This window comes from Hemicordylus capensis, chromosome 2 (genome assembly GCF_027244095.1).
Source record: "Hemicordylus capensis ecotype Gifberg chromosome 2, rHemCap1.1.pri, whole genome shotgun sequence".
Lineage (NCBI taxonomy): Eukaryota > Metazoa > Chordata > Lepidosauria > Squamata > Cordylidae > Hemicordylus > Hemicordylus capensis.
The window spans coordinates 392353965-392368401 of record NC_069658.1 but is presented as its reverse complement, the minus strand read 5'-3'; the positions used below and the strand labels follow the sequence as shown (position 1 = coordinate 392368401).

The window sequence follows — 14437 nt, the reverse complement described above, 5'->3', positions numbered from 1 at the left end:
CACGCTAGTCCCTAGTACCAAAAACAAAGAGGCTATTCACACACAGACACAGGGAAAACCAGACTAAGGAAGCCCAGCCCGGTTTTGCCAGAGTGTGTGGACCTCCGGGAGCTACGTAGCTCCCAGTGGAGGTGCAGCAGCAAACCCGCTCAGAGAGCCTGCTGCTTAGCCCGGGTTATGGGTGCAAGGGCACCCTTGAACTGGGCTTAGTGCTCATGTGTCGGTGCAGCACTGCTCCGCATGACACCTACACGCAAGCAGCCTCCTTGCCAGTTCCAGCAGAATCCTTATAATGCACCACACTCTTGTGGTGGGAAGACGCATCCCAGCCCCTGACCCTCCAGTAGTCGGCAATTGTCTGGCTGGGCGATTCACCCACCAAGGAAGGAGCCCTCGATCATCTAGAAGGGAGGTAAGCTTTTAAGGCTTCCTCCCCTGAAGGTTGGAGCCTTTTCTCACTAATCGTGAGAAAAGGCTCCAAGTCTCATGGCACATGAAAAGCTAGCTAATTTTTCATGGCATAAGCTTATATGGCAAAGCAGACAGTCAACAGTCCATTGTGTCATAAAGATGACACATTACATTTGTTAGCCTTTGGTGTTTGTGCCAGTGATCCCAAACGGGATCATTGTATGGCAAGTTCTGGTTTTGTCACTTGCTTCCCCTTCAGTGGCAAATTGAGAATAAAAGTAATTTCTTCCTTCAGATTTGTTCATGCAACTTGTGCTCTAGTTTTATTACACTATAAAACGATACCCATTGCATCTTTTCTCTCCCTTCAGCAATTGTTTCATGTGATTGTATCTTGGGCTGTGAATACCCGACTTGATTTTGTTGCCGTTTACAACAACAGGGACACTGTAATAATTCTCTGCAATGAACAGGATTGGCTCAGAAGACCTCCAAGATCCCTTCCAACTAGAAGTTCTATTTTTCTAGGGTATTATGAGGGCTATGTGCATTCTGAGGTGGAAGGGTGGTGTGTGTGCGTGCACACGCACACGCCATAACCTTGTGGAAACATAGAATTCTATATCTGTCACAGAATGTAGGTTTTTAATCCCTATGGGATGGAATTTTGCACGCGCTGCCCTGTTTGCGAGCAAAACCATGCCACCTGCGTCTAATGTCACATGCAGGGGGAGTGGCTTGGGGGCCTCGCTGACCTCCCTACGCCACTGCAATGGCTAATTGTGTCCAGTTGCTATGAGTTCCTGCTATGTATTTCAGAGCCTGTGTTTACAGGCCAGAGCTGAAAAATCCTTAAATATAGGCAACAGGACCAGATTCCGAAGGCAAATCATATTCTAAGGTTCTCAAAATGTTATTCCTTTTTTATTCAGGAGACTCAGGCTTTATCCTTTGCTCAAGAGTCACCTGTAAGTCTAACGCCCGCCCCGCCTTTTGCTGCATTTCCCCCATGATCTGTACAAAACACATACTAATCACTCCTTTCTCCCTCATCTCCAACTTCCACTCTCATCTACCAAGAATCTGAACTCTTTTCTAATTATCTGTTCACCTCATTGTTACCAAGAACAGAGCATTGGTTACTTACCGTGAAAGCTTCTTTTTGCTGCTGGATTTGAGGACATCTCTTAGTAGGTTATCCTTCCCACATGCTTCAGAAGCAAGACTATGTAAATTAGGTCAAAAGTCTTTTTAGAGCCTGGGAAGGATGACCCCACCCAGTTCTATCAGGCAAAGTTAGAAGAATAAAGACAGGAAGCAAGATGTATAGCTTCAGAAGGAAAATATACTGTATAGTGGACAAACATAGGAACAACAAATACTTATATATTTACATAAGGCAGAATAAAGTCATCCGTTCCCTGGGGTAGACCAAGACGTAGACCAGGTTGATGTCCTCAAATCTAGCAGCAAGAAGCAGCCTTCACAGTAAGTAACCAGTGCTCCATTCTCTGCTGCTGGATGAGGACATCTCTTAGTGGGACATGTCACAGTCCCATGAGTCGGGATGGAGCATGCATTTCTATGTTGGAGGAAGAACTTGTTGCAACACTTGTCTTCCAAATGCTGCTTGGGCAGAAGCGTATGAGTCGATTTTGTAGTGCTTGGTAAATATCAAAGGAAGCTTCCACATGGTAGCTCTGCAAATTTCTTAAAGAGGGGCGTTCATTGAGAAAGCTGCCAATGTAGTCATCGTTCAGGTAGAATGCGCAAGATTGTGAGTAGGAGAAGAAAGGTTTTGAGTCTCGTACGCCAGGGTGATGCATGCCTTGATCCACCTGGCAATGGTTGAAGAGAAAACCTTTTTGCCCATGGAGATCAGGAGAAAATACACAAACAGAGCCCTGGTGGACAAAAGGTGGGCGGTGAATTGGACATCTATATTTAAGCACCTACAGATATCCACCTTGTACTACGCTTTTTAAAGATGGGTCTACCAGCTTCAGACAAAAGGAAAGCAAGATGATGTCTTGAGAATGGTGAAAATACAAAGAAATTTTAGATCAGAAGGACAGATCAGGTATTAGACTGAGTCAGGATAGAAAATGCAGAGGTTCTTGTGGACTGACAGGGTCTGTGACTTTGGAGACACAAACAGATCCACCTGAGGAGTCCCGAAGTTGTATGAGGAGTTGGAATGCTTGGTATTTTAGGAACCATTTACCCAGGAGGATCTCTTTGTGGCTGAGCCAATCAGCTAGGGAGTTGAGATTCCCCTGGATATGAAAGATGCCAGATGTTTTTCCTCCCACTGGAGAAGAAAGACTGATTCACAATGTCATGACTTCGCTCTGGTGCCCCCTCGGCGATTGGCATGAGCTTTTGCTATGGTATTGTAAGTACGTACAAGGACATGTTGGTGAGCAAGGATGTGTTGGAATGCTAGGAGTGCAAAGCGAATTGTTTGGAGCTCCAGCCAGTTGATACTGTGTACTTGCTTCTATGGTGTCCAATTGCCTTGGGCTGATAAGCGAAGATAATGGGCTCCCCACCCTAGTTCACGGACATCTGTGATGACGATAATTCTTGGAGAATCCAGGAATTTTTTGACCTGCTGGTTCAGTGAGGTCCACCAACTGAGTGAGGCAGAACAGATATTGAGGTTTTCATGGCTATAGTCTACTGATCAGGAAGGAGGAACCACTGCAGGGGGTGAAGGTAGAATTGGGCCCATAGAACCAAGTCGAAGTCAGCCACCATTAATCCAAGTAGTTGGGCCAAGGAGTGCAGAGGTACTTTTTGATGACATGATGGAGAAAACTGCCTCCCATAGGGTCTGGAGATGTTCTCAGGAAAGAAACAGATGGTCTGCTAGTATGTCTATCACAACCCCTAGATGGAGAATTTGATGCGAGGAAAAGAGGCGACTCTGCCTTGTTGTCTGAAGGGTGTCCCAAACGATCAAAAGGGCTGAAAATAATTTCTGGGTTGAATGCGCTCATTTCTGCAGGGAGAAATGTAATTTCTACATAAGTTAGGGCCTTCATTTTGTCCTTAGTTTCAACTAGGATATCTTTAAGAGTTGCATCTCTATTTTTAGCTTAAAGGTCCAAATTGCTATTAAATCAGTTTGCTAGAGAGAAAGAAGACCTGGAATGCAGAGTTCAGATTTAGAAAGCGGGGGAAGAGAGAAAGGGAGAGATTGTTAGTATAACTTCTTCAAATTCTGTCAGGGTGTCTCTCACCCTTGCAGGATGAGGAATGCTGGGATCTTTTTCCCCAGGGGCCAAGCAGAAGGATGGGGTAGAAGGGAGGCAAGTGTACCACTCGCAAGCCAGGGATCCAGGAAAGTGATGAGTTCCAGGGAAAATCCAGGGGAGGTCAGCTCTCTAAGGTTGCCAAGCAGTGTGGTGCATGGTTTGGATAAAGAGGTAAGTCCAAACCAGGAGTTGGGAGTGAAGCTGGAGCAATGGTAGATGGAATTGCCAGAGCCAAAGCACACGTGGGTAATGGGTCCGAAGAAGCAGCACACCATTGAGTGGAGCTCAGGGTTAAGATAGGCACAAACATGCTTTCGGGCCAAACACAGGCCACACCTTCTAGTTGCAGGGGCTGACATCTGTGGTTAACCAAAAAAAAAAAAAGGTTGCTCACCTGTAACTGATGATCTGGTAGTGGTTCTGACATTCATCATAGTGGGTTCTGTGCCTGCGCAGATCAGCTTTGGTTAGAATTTGTTAGCTCCTCATGACGCCCTTAATCGCCCCTGCATGTGACTGCAGTACCCTCTAGCAGCGGCTGGGTGTCCTCTTACTCAGTTTCTTGCTGACCGCGTTACAGATCAGTCCTCGGAAGCAGTTTGCTCCTCGGAAAAATAAAGACTCATAAACGACTACCGGAACGTACTTGACCACTCTTTTATCATCATCTCAAAACTTGATGAACTAAGATTCAATTGAACTTCGTAAACAACTACCGGAACATATTTGACCACTCTTCTGCTGCCACCTTCCCTTGATGAATTTTGGATCCCCTGGTTTAATGCAGAATGGACAACTACTCCACTTTCGGTTTCCCTCAGATCTGGAAAGATTAGCAGCACCCCTTTGACTCGGACTGTACGACCACTCTAATCTCATCCACGGCCAGATGAGCAAAACCAAGAAAGTTGGTAAGGGGAAAGCCACCTTTAAAAGGTGCACCGAGTGCCGCGGGAAAATTCCCTCCACAGACGGACATGATTGTTTTGTCTGGGGGAGGCCCACAATACCACAGATTGCAGTGTCTGTGTAACCTTTAACAAACAGACCCTGAGAAATCACAGTGCACGGCTCAAAGTTTACCTAATGGAAGAGGCATTTCTTGCAGAGAAGACTTCCTCCATTTCTGCCGGGCCAGGTCCTGCTAAAACACAGTCTAAAGCCCCCGCCATGTCGACTGCACCTTGGGCGTCAAAAGCTCTGATATCGACTGCCTCGATAGCGAAAACCCTGAAGTCATCTTTGGGTGGGAAAGCTCCCTTTTAAAAGCTGGGAAGCCATTGTGCGAGTCCGAAGAGGAAATCTTCAGCTCACTTGTCCGAGCCATCAGGAAAGAAGCTTAAATCAAAGGATCATCACGACCGTACTCCTTCGCCATCGGGTCCGAAGATGCAGCACGCCATTGAGTGGGGCTCAGGGTTAAGATAGGCACAAACATGCCTTCGGGCCAAACACGGGTCACACCTCCTGGTTGCAGGGGCTGACATCTGTGGTTAACAAAATAATACTGAAGAAGAAAGAAGAAACTCAAGTATGTAGTACATTGCTCTGGGCTCCTTGGAGGAAGAGTGGGATATAAATGTAAAATAAAAATGTAATAATACATACTGTATGATTCAATTATGGGTGTGTGCAGTCTTGAAAGACAATGGAGTGAACTGGTTTGAAAAACCTGTGTGGGACAGAGTGAATGGGCAAGCTAAAAGCTTATCTCATGGGTCAGGAAGGCCTTCTAGGTGTGGAAACTGGAATGTTTTTCATGCTAACAGGCTCCTTCTCTAATCTAGGCCAGACCATTAATACTGTGATAGTGGAAAGGGAGTGATACAGCCTTATCTAAGCTACTTTTGAGGTGATTAGTTCAGCTAATCCTTTGTGCCAACAACAAGAGGAGTTTGATTATTCTCTTGAGAAATAATCCTTCTCCTTAACTGACCCAGCTAGCATCCTTCTCTGTATTGTGAGATGGAGAGGGGAATTTGGGGGGGGGGGGTTTACTTTTCAGTTGCATGCCATACTTGATCTGGGGGTAAAAGTGCCCCAAGAGGCGTCTGCTAAGTGACTTAATTGAGAGTTTGTCAAATATGGGCATATGGAGGGCTCACAGTCCCACAAATCCAGGTAGCCAAGATGGTGACTGCAAGCCTGCAGTTCCAAATCATATAGAGGGCGGTGCTTGCAGCACCCAAACAAGCTGTTCTTATAACATTTGGCATGGACGGAAAAGCATCCAGGCCTGTAGTGGGTGGAACACTGGGCTGCGGATCTGGATATTCATGCCACAAAATCTCAGAGGAGTGAGAGTGTGCACCATTTTGAGCTGTGCCTGCCAATAGCAGCAGTAGACTTTTAAAATTTAGAGTCATGAGATTTTGATCTTTTTGTACGCTTCCAGTTCATTTTGGCTCTCTTAGGTATGGGGCTGTGAGAAGCAGAGGAAGAATCCAAGGAGGGTGATGAAGAGGGTCTCTGTGCCCTGGATTCCTTAGCCTGCTGGAATGATAGGGACAGGGCATTTTGAAAGGCTTGCCAGACATGAGGAACTTCACTGGGAAAGCCTGGGAAGGGGGATCACAGAGGAGTTCTGGACAAGTCTATGGTGGTGACTGCGGGACTGATAGGCGGAGGTCTCACCAGCTATTTGTTGCTTGTCGCCATTTCCAAACCCATTAAGGTGGCTGAAGCACAAGGGGTTGGGTGGTGAGGCTGACCATCAGGCGGTTCTTCATCCCCGGCGTTTAGTGCTTCCAAGCTGGCCTGGGTAGCGATGGCAGCATGGTTCTGCCTGCAGGTGGTGGTGGAGGTTCCCGCCATTCCCTGAGAGGCAGCTGCATTTGGGTGAGCAGTGTCCATTGCATTGGAGCACCATCGTGGGGCACAGAAGGAAGCAGGGCTGAAATTGCCACACTGTAAGGTTGTTTAGGTGGGGTGGACCAGATGGTAGGTTGTAGGCTCAGTCTCCACCTGCAGAAGCAGCACCTTCACGCTGAGCAGCTCAGCATCAGGTCTCACGGCCAGAAGGTGGGAGACCCAATTAATCATCCCTGGCGTCATCCGTCTGTAGCAAGGAAGGCTTGTTGGTGTTCATCACACAGGATGACTGCTGGAGAGAAGATCCTGGAGCTCTCATTCTGGGGGGGGAAGCTGTTGATGCTTCCCCCCCTCCTCAAGAACAAGGATGTTCCTTAGTCTGTTTGTTTGCTCCATTGAAGACAGAGGAGATCAAAGGGGCAAGAAGCAAGGGAAAGCAGAGAAGGAGAAAACACAGTTTGGTTTTTTAAAAGAATGAAAATGCTGAAGGGAAAGAAGAAGACAGAAAGGCCTCAAATAAGGAGTAAATGAGCTGTCTGGAGCTAGCGCAGGACTAAAAGAACTGGGTTGGGTCATCCTTCCTAGGCTCTTAAAGACCTTTGACCTAATTTACATACTCCTGCCTCTGGAGCATGTTGGAAGGATAACCCATTAAGAGATGCCCTCACCCAGCAGCAGAGAACCTCAAGACTTTGCTGCTGGCCCCCTTCCCTACTCACTCCAAACTGGACTTGAAGATACCATCATCTGCTGCTGTTCTTGCTCCTGCTGCTGAACTGCTGGGGACAGAGAAAGGTAAGTAGCTGATGCTAGAAAAGCATGCAGGGCACTTTAGAATGTCTGGAAGGCACCAAAAAACTTTCTAATAGAAGTCTTGTTTATGTATTGTTTACACATTTATTTCTGACTTGCTCTGAACTCATTTCAGTCTTTGACTGGCTCTAGGGATGTGTGCATGGAACCAATTCCAGCGGTTTGGTCCAAATTTGAACCGAATTCAAACTGGACTGCCAGTCCTCAAGCTGGTTTGAGTCAAACTGGCCCCCAGTTCAATGGTCAAACCAATTCAGAACCGGTTTGATTAAGTTCATGGGGTATGTTTGTAAAGGGGAATCTAGTAAGGATTCCCCTTTACAAGCAAAGTGTGAAACCATGCCTTTACAATACTTCTAATGATGGCCAGGGGGGTGGGGTGGCAAGTGGGCATCTTACTACCAGTGCTGGCAGCTTTTCTGAACTCCAGATCAGGTCTGGTGCTCTGGTTTTGGGCCACGCTGGAGTGCCAGACCTGGTCCAAAGTTTAAAGGAACAGCTGGTGGCCTCCCGGCCACCATTAGAAGTATTTTAAAGGCATGGTTTCACACTTTGCTTGTAAAGGGGAATCCTTACTAGATTCCCCTTTACAAACATACCCCATGAACTTAATCAAACCGGTTCTGAATTGGTTTGACCATTGAACTGGGGGCCAGTTTGACTCAAACCAGCTTGCGGACTGGCAGTACAGTTTGAATTCAGTTCAAATTTGGACCAAACCGCTGGAATCAGTTCCATGCACACATCCCTAGAGCCAGTCAAAGACTGAAATGAGTTTTTTAAATATTTTAAATCCTCACTGGGTTCCCCTTTACAAGCATACCCCTCGAACCACCAAACCAGTTCCAAACCGGTTCCATACAAACCAGGGTCGTTTTGGTTCAAACCAGGGTCGGTTGAACAGAACTGGTTCTGCACGTCCCTCTCCAGCTCATGCCAATGAAACTAGCACTGAAGCATGTTCAGGGACAGATAACACTAATTGTAAACAAGATTCCCCCTTTCCAGAAGCTGCTTTTCTTATTAAAAACCAGTCTCAGGGCTCTGTTACAAGTTTGCAATGAATACATTGTTAACTGCTTATGAGAGTGAAGTGCTTTACAGCTCTTCTCAGATTTTTATGTATAATGTCACTATCAGATAGGCCCTAATATTTTTTTGGAAAATAACAGAAGCTCAGAATTTTTAGTTGGCCTCAGAGTACACAGGTACCCCACTATTCATTCATAGAGCTCAAAACAGCTTATGTATAGATTCCGGATAGTCTGCTATCCAACTAGTATTCAAGGCCAAAAGCTGCAGCAGAAGATCTTCGTCATGTGCCTTTAGACCATTTTTTTAGGCCATTCATATCTGAGCAACTGTGAACCTAGATCTCTATGGTCCCAAAATGAATACTCAAGACAGTGGACTATGCAGATTTCCAACTTCTGTACATTATAATTTGAATATGAGAATAACCCCCACAATCAACCTCATAAACCATACCCTACTATTTTGTCAAGAGAGTGGTTGCAAAAGAATTACTCAACGATTCTTTGAGTCACACAGCATCTGTAGCATGAGCTACCTTTCCCCCTTTTCCTCTCCCTCTGACACATTACAATAATGAGGAGCTGGACTGATCTGTAAAGGGAAAGATATGGGGCGGGAGTGGGGTGTCTACATCAGGGCAAAGGTTTGAACTATGGCCTCTGGATTTATTCAAGCCCTTCGATCCTATGACTAGAATGTAGCAAAGTGAATCCCTGGTTTGAATCTCATTTCTACCATGAATTCTCCAGGTGGTTTTAAGCAAGCCTCTGCCCCTCTTCCTCTCCCCGCCCCCAACCTGTCTGTAATATGAAAATAATACCGGCCCACCTTTCAGGGCTGTTGGAAGTTTTTCAATTTATGTGAAGAACAATGAACACCCTAAAGCACTATACCATGCTACATTAAGAGTCGACACATCTACATGATCTAAGTGGAGTTTCATGTCAGTCAAGTTTCTTCATATTATCCTGCAGTTGCTGGCAATATCACAGAATTAACCACCCTCCATTCAGAAGGGAGATGTGAATACCCAGGGAATAGAAGATTATGAAGGTTGCAAACTGGTGAAGCAAAAAAATCAATGAGACTATGTCATGCTCACTGCACAAGAGTGTACGCAGTAGAATTTAACTGCAAATGATAAACAACAGATGAGACCTTGGGAAAAAATTAAGTTGTCCAGATGGGTACCCTTGCCTGATTAAAAAAAGAAAAACCAAGGGGGGGGGTGTAGTTTTGCTGTAGAAGCCATAACTAAACCTCATATTAGGTTCACAAGTGTCTATAACATGTGGATTTCTAGCTGCTTTAAACTAACATTTTGAAGATTCACACTAAATACTGTGAGCTACAAAGCATACAAGTTGGCATATTTGACCTTAAAAGTTGGGGAGTTTCATTGACTTCAAAAAGAATAAGTTGGCTGGACTGCAATTATATTGGACTTATGCATAGCTGCCTAACAGCACAACTGTATTCATGCTCACTTGGAAGTTAAGTCCCATTATGGTCAATGGGATTTTAATCCTGCACAGGTCTTGATACAAATGAGGTCTCTACAGTTACATACAAAATATCAACGAAAAGTTAGTTACCTCATTCTACCCCTTAATTACATTAAACAGAATAAAAACCCATGGGAATTTTAGTGGAAACACCAAAGCTAAACATTCCTGTGCAAAGACACATTTGTTTTAACAAGAAAGTCAAATTCATTGCCCCCTGCTCTGAGAAGAGACTGATCAGAAATGTGCTTTCTCCTTCTGACAAAGACTGCAGAAGGACTGAATTCATAATGCCTCATTATTTTCATGCAAGCAAAAGGAGGGGGAATTATGTATGTTCTGAGTTATAGGCTTTGGCCACAATCCATGTCTATGCACCACCCACTCATTTAGCTGCATTCCCTTGAAGCAGCTTCTCACCCTGCTTAACTCCCAAACTGCAATTTTTCTTTATGGTTAGTTTCAAATGCCATTTGAAAATTGCGTGAGATAAGCTGTTCAGCAAAATTCGTGCAGACCTCTGCACAAAACTCTGGATCTTATCTGTAGTCACCACTATAAGCTCATATTAACTTGCTAAAAACCTAGTTTCACTATGTGCAGTGCCAGCTTGCTGTCCACTGCCACTAGAGGAGAGAGTCAAGATGACATCAGCCCTGACTCCTAATGATGACGGTGCCCCTGACACTGACATAAGCCCCACCTCCCTCACCGGTGCTGCCTTCTTCCTCATTGTCCTGCTACCTTATAACTGCTGTGTGCATTGCTGTTTTAAATTGCAGGTCCGCAAAGGAAACAAGGTGGACAGAGCTTCTAGCAAGAAGTGGCAGCCTTTCCTCATTGTCACTGCTTCACTAGCTGGATCATTTTCTCTCTTGCTCCCTTCCCTCCACAAGGCTACTTGTGCACTTTGCTCCATTTTGAGAGCAAAACACAGTGCGCAAATCTGTTGGTAGAAGGTGCAGGGGGAAAAGAGCAAGAGAGAAAGCTATCCAGCTACTGAAGCTAGTGAATCAGGGGCAATGAGGAGAGGTTGCAGGCATCTCCATGCAAGAAGTGCCATACTCACCACTTTCATCACTGACCTGCAATTCAAAACAGCAGTGCACCCAAAAGGGAAGGCAGCTGGGCAATAGGGAAGAGGGTGGTGCCAGCAAAGGAGCAAGGCTGGTGTTGACATTGGGGTGGGGTCAGAATAAAAGGAGGCGAAACACAAAGCAAGGATGGCAGTGGCAGGCAGATGAGGTGACACCCATGGGGAGGGCACACTTGCTGCCCCATGGCACAGACACCACTTGAGGCCATTACCTCACCTTGCCTCATGGGGGAGTTGCTCCGAATGTGTGTGCCGTAACACATTACTTGAACCTGCCATGGCCATTCTGGAAAATGTATGTAACAATTATTAAAAAGCACTGATCAACACAGTCTCATTTTATCATATAATATTCCTTCAGATGGACCATCCAAGCCAACAAGATCAGCTGGGAAAACTAACAGAAATTTGGTGATATGAGAAGACCGTGACTAATACAAATATCATGGTAGAATGGAACCTGAATGTCATTAACGTGGCTGATGCACAAACAACAGCTGATAGACAGGTTATACTAGATATACAGTAACTGCATTCTAAACAGCAAAAACCTACATTGTGAACAATCATGATCTCTGAAAGCCTTTTTAAATTTTTAACGACTTTTACTTGCATCCTGCGCTTCAGCATTTTTGCAACCATTGTTTTCAAACAAGTTTCTGTAGCCATAAAGGTAGATCATAAACAATATGAAAATTGCTTTCTCCAGGAATCTGACAAGTATGTGTCCCATTCCTAAAGAAAAAGTGTGCCGTCAAGTCAATTTTGACTCCTGGCACCCACAGAGCCCTGTGGTTTTCTTTGGTAGGAGGAGTTTACCATTGCCTCCTCCCATGCAGTATGAGATGATGCCTTTCAGCATCTTCCTATATTGCTGCTGCCCGATATAGTACCAGTGGGGATTCAAACTAGCAACCTTCTGCTTGTTAGTCAAGCATTTTCCTGCTGTGCCACTTAAGGTGGCTGTCCCATTCCTAGCCCAGTGCAAATGTAAAAGACAATAGCTAATCCTTTAGTCAGTTTACCTTGGTTCCTTCCATACTCCACCAGCCAACCAGAAATACGGATTATGTCCTGCAGGACACCCTCAGGGAGGTGTTCTAAGGTCACATCTTCCTGAGTTTCCATTTCTTCATCCAAACTGATGAGATCCAGAATGAGAATTGGTGGAACTGGTTTGGAATTTCGGGTCATAAGGCTACGGAATTCAGACTCCAATGACTCTTTCCCCTTCTCGAACAACAATTTCTAGTTGAAACAACACAGAAGAAAGATCAGTTGCATGCACTGCTGCTTCTAAGGTGGCACAAGACTGTAACACAGCTGCCACACAGAAAGGCAAGAGCACAATGTGCAATTGCAGTCAGATATGTCCATTTCCCTTTCAGAAGATACTCCAACAGGGTCAAGCTGCTCTTTCACTTCATGAGTTCAAACAAACAGTCAGATATTTGACCAAATGCTTTTTAAAGCAAAATGGTGTTGGTGCACACACTGTATTTTTCCGCTCTAAAATCCTGACTTCAAAAATGTGCTTTAATCTTATTTTTAGCAAATTGTTTTATTAATTGTAAAATGGAGCATTGGTTACTCACTGTGAAGGCTTCTTCTGGTTGCTGAGGTCAAGGCCATCTCTACGGGTTATCCTCATCACGTGCTCCAGGGGCAGGACTTAAGTTAATTAGTTGAAGAAAGATCCGGGCTGAGGAAGATGACCCCACCCAGTTCTTACAAGCCCAGTAGAATGCAGCAGAGAATGTATTACAGGTAGTGAAAAAAGAGCATTGAGAAGATAGAAAGAGGGACCCCCAGAGTTCAAGTCTGCAGGTGGCGGCTCCATGCTACGCCGAGATAAGGAACGTCTCCCCCAGATGTAGTCCAGAACAGAACGGGTGGGTTGAGATGGCCTTGACCTCAGCAACCAGAAGAAGCCTTCAGAGTGAGTAACCAATGCTCCGTTCTCTGTTGCTGGGGTCAAGGCCATCTCTACGGGACATACCACAGCTGTACGTCTTGCGGGAGCGACTGGACAAGACTAATCCTGGGGGAGAACACTGAAGGACACGTCGGCCAACGCTGCCTGGGCAGAGGCAAAGGTGTCCAGCTTGTAGTGTTGCGTGAAGGTCAATCGATTCTTCCAAGCTGCGGCCCTGCAAATTTCATGTAGAGGAGCGTTTGTAGAGAACGCAGTGGATGCAGCTAGGGGTGTGCACGGAACCGCAGAGCTGCGGTCCGGCACTGTGGGGTGGGTTCCTTTAAGGGCGGGGAGGGTTTACTTACCCCCCCCCCGCCGCTTGCCCCCGTCCAGCGCGCGTATTTAATGTAATAATTGGGGCAGCAGGATACTTCCCTGCTGCCCCTTGTCCCTCTGCAATGCCGCCAGCCGCTTTGACTCACAGTTTTGAAAGTTATTACTGCTGCCCAGTGCCAATAATGAAGTCGAAGAAGAAGCCGGCCTCCACTTCGGCGCCTCTCCGCCCGGCGGCTCCCCCAGGAGCCGCCGCCACCCGCCTCCCAGCAGCCACTGAGAACGGCTCTGCCATGGAGGACGCGCCGACGCGCCGCGGCAATCCTCACTTCCGGATTCCATGCGACTTCCCCCTGCATACAGAGTGGCAGAATGCAGCCACTCTGTATGTGGGGGAAAGTCGCATGGTAGCTGGAAGTGAGGGTTGCCGCGGTGTGTCGGCACGTCCTCCATGGCAGAGCCGTTCTCAGTGGCTGCTGGGAGGCGGGTGGCGGCGGTTCCTGGGGGAGCTGCCGGGCGGAGAGGCGCCGAAGTGGAGGCCGGCTTCTTCTTCGACTTCATTATTGGCACTGGGCAGCAGTAATAACTTTCAAAACTGTGAGTCAAAGCGGCTGGCGGCATTGCAGAGGGACAAGGGGCAGCAGGGAAGTATTCTGCTGCCCCAATTATTACATTAAATACGCGCGCTGGACGGGGGCAAGCAGCAGGGGGGGTAAGTAAACCCTCCCCGCCCTTAAAGGAACCCCCCCACCCGGACCCGGACCAGCCAGATCCGAACCGGTCTGGAAAGTCCGGAGGCCTTTACAATGGCCTCCGGACCGGTTCGGACACACCCCTAGATGCAGCTGCCGCTCGAGTGGAATGGGCTGTGATCCTAGCTGGGGGTTGCAGTTGTTGGGATTCATATGCTGAAACGATGCAGGCTCGAATCCATCTAGCGATGGTAGCTGAGGTGACCGCTTCACCCATGGAGACTGGTAGGTATAAAATGAACATAGCCTCGGATTTCCTGAAGGAACCAGTCCCCTTTATGTACGTTTTAAGGCAACACCAGACATCCAGCTTATGCCACAGCTTTTCTTGGGCATGTAGAGGGCATGGGCAGAAGGTAGGTAGGAATACATCCTGTGAGAGATGGAATTGTGACAGGACTTTAGGTCTGAAACAGGGGTCGGGGATGAGGCGAACAGAGTCCTCTGCCAGTGTGGCCAGAACCTAAGGGGTATACCCGTGAGTCAAATGGGCCGTAACCCAAAAT

At 46.6% G+C, this 14437-nt stretch overlaps 1 protein-coding gene across 21 annotated transcripts in view; it reads right to left on the bottom strand.

The window, feature by feature from the left end:
• The window catches only part of EXOC7 (exocyst complex component 7), an 83962-nt gene that overhangs the window by 54219 nt on the left and 15306 nt on the right, over nucleotides 1-14437 (bottom strand). For 8 of the 21 annotated variants that reach the window (XM_053295251.1, XM_053295257.1, XM_053295264.1 and 5 more), the window contains exon 5: nucleotides 11957-12179. In XM_053295251.1, the coding sequence (XP_053151226.1) occupies nucleotides 11957-12179 (223 nt within the window). Of the gene's footprint in view, nucleotides 1-7201; nucleotides 7262-11148; nucleotides 11218-11956; nucleotides 12180-14437 lie in introns of all 21 variants that reach the window. The other 13 variants (XM_053295242.1, XM_053295246.1, XM_053295245.1 and 10 more) reach the window with 5 other exon arrangements.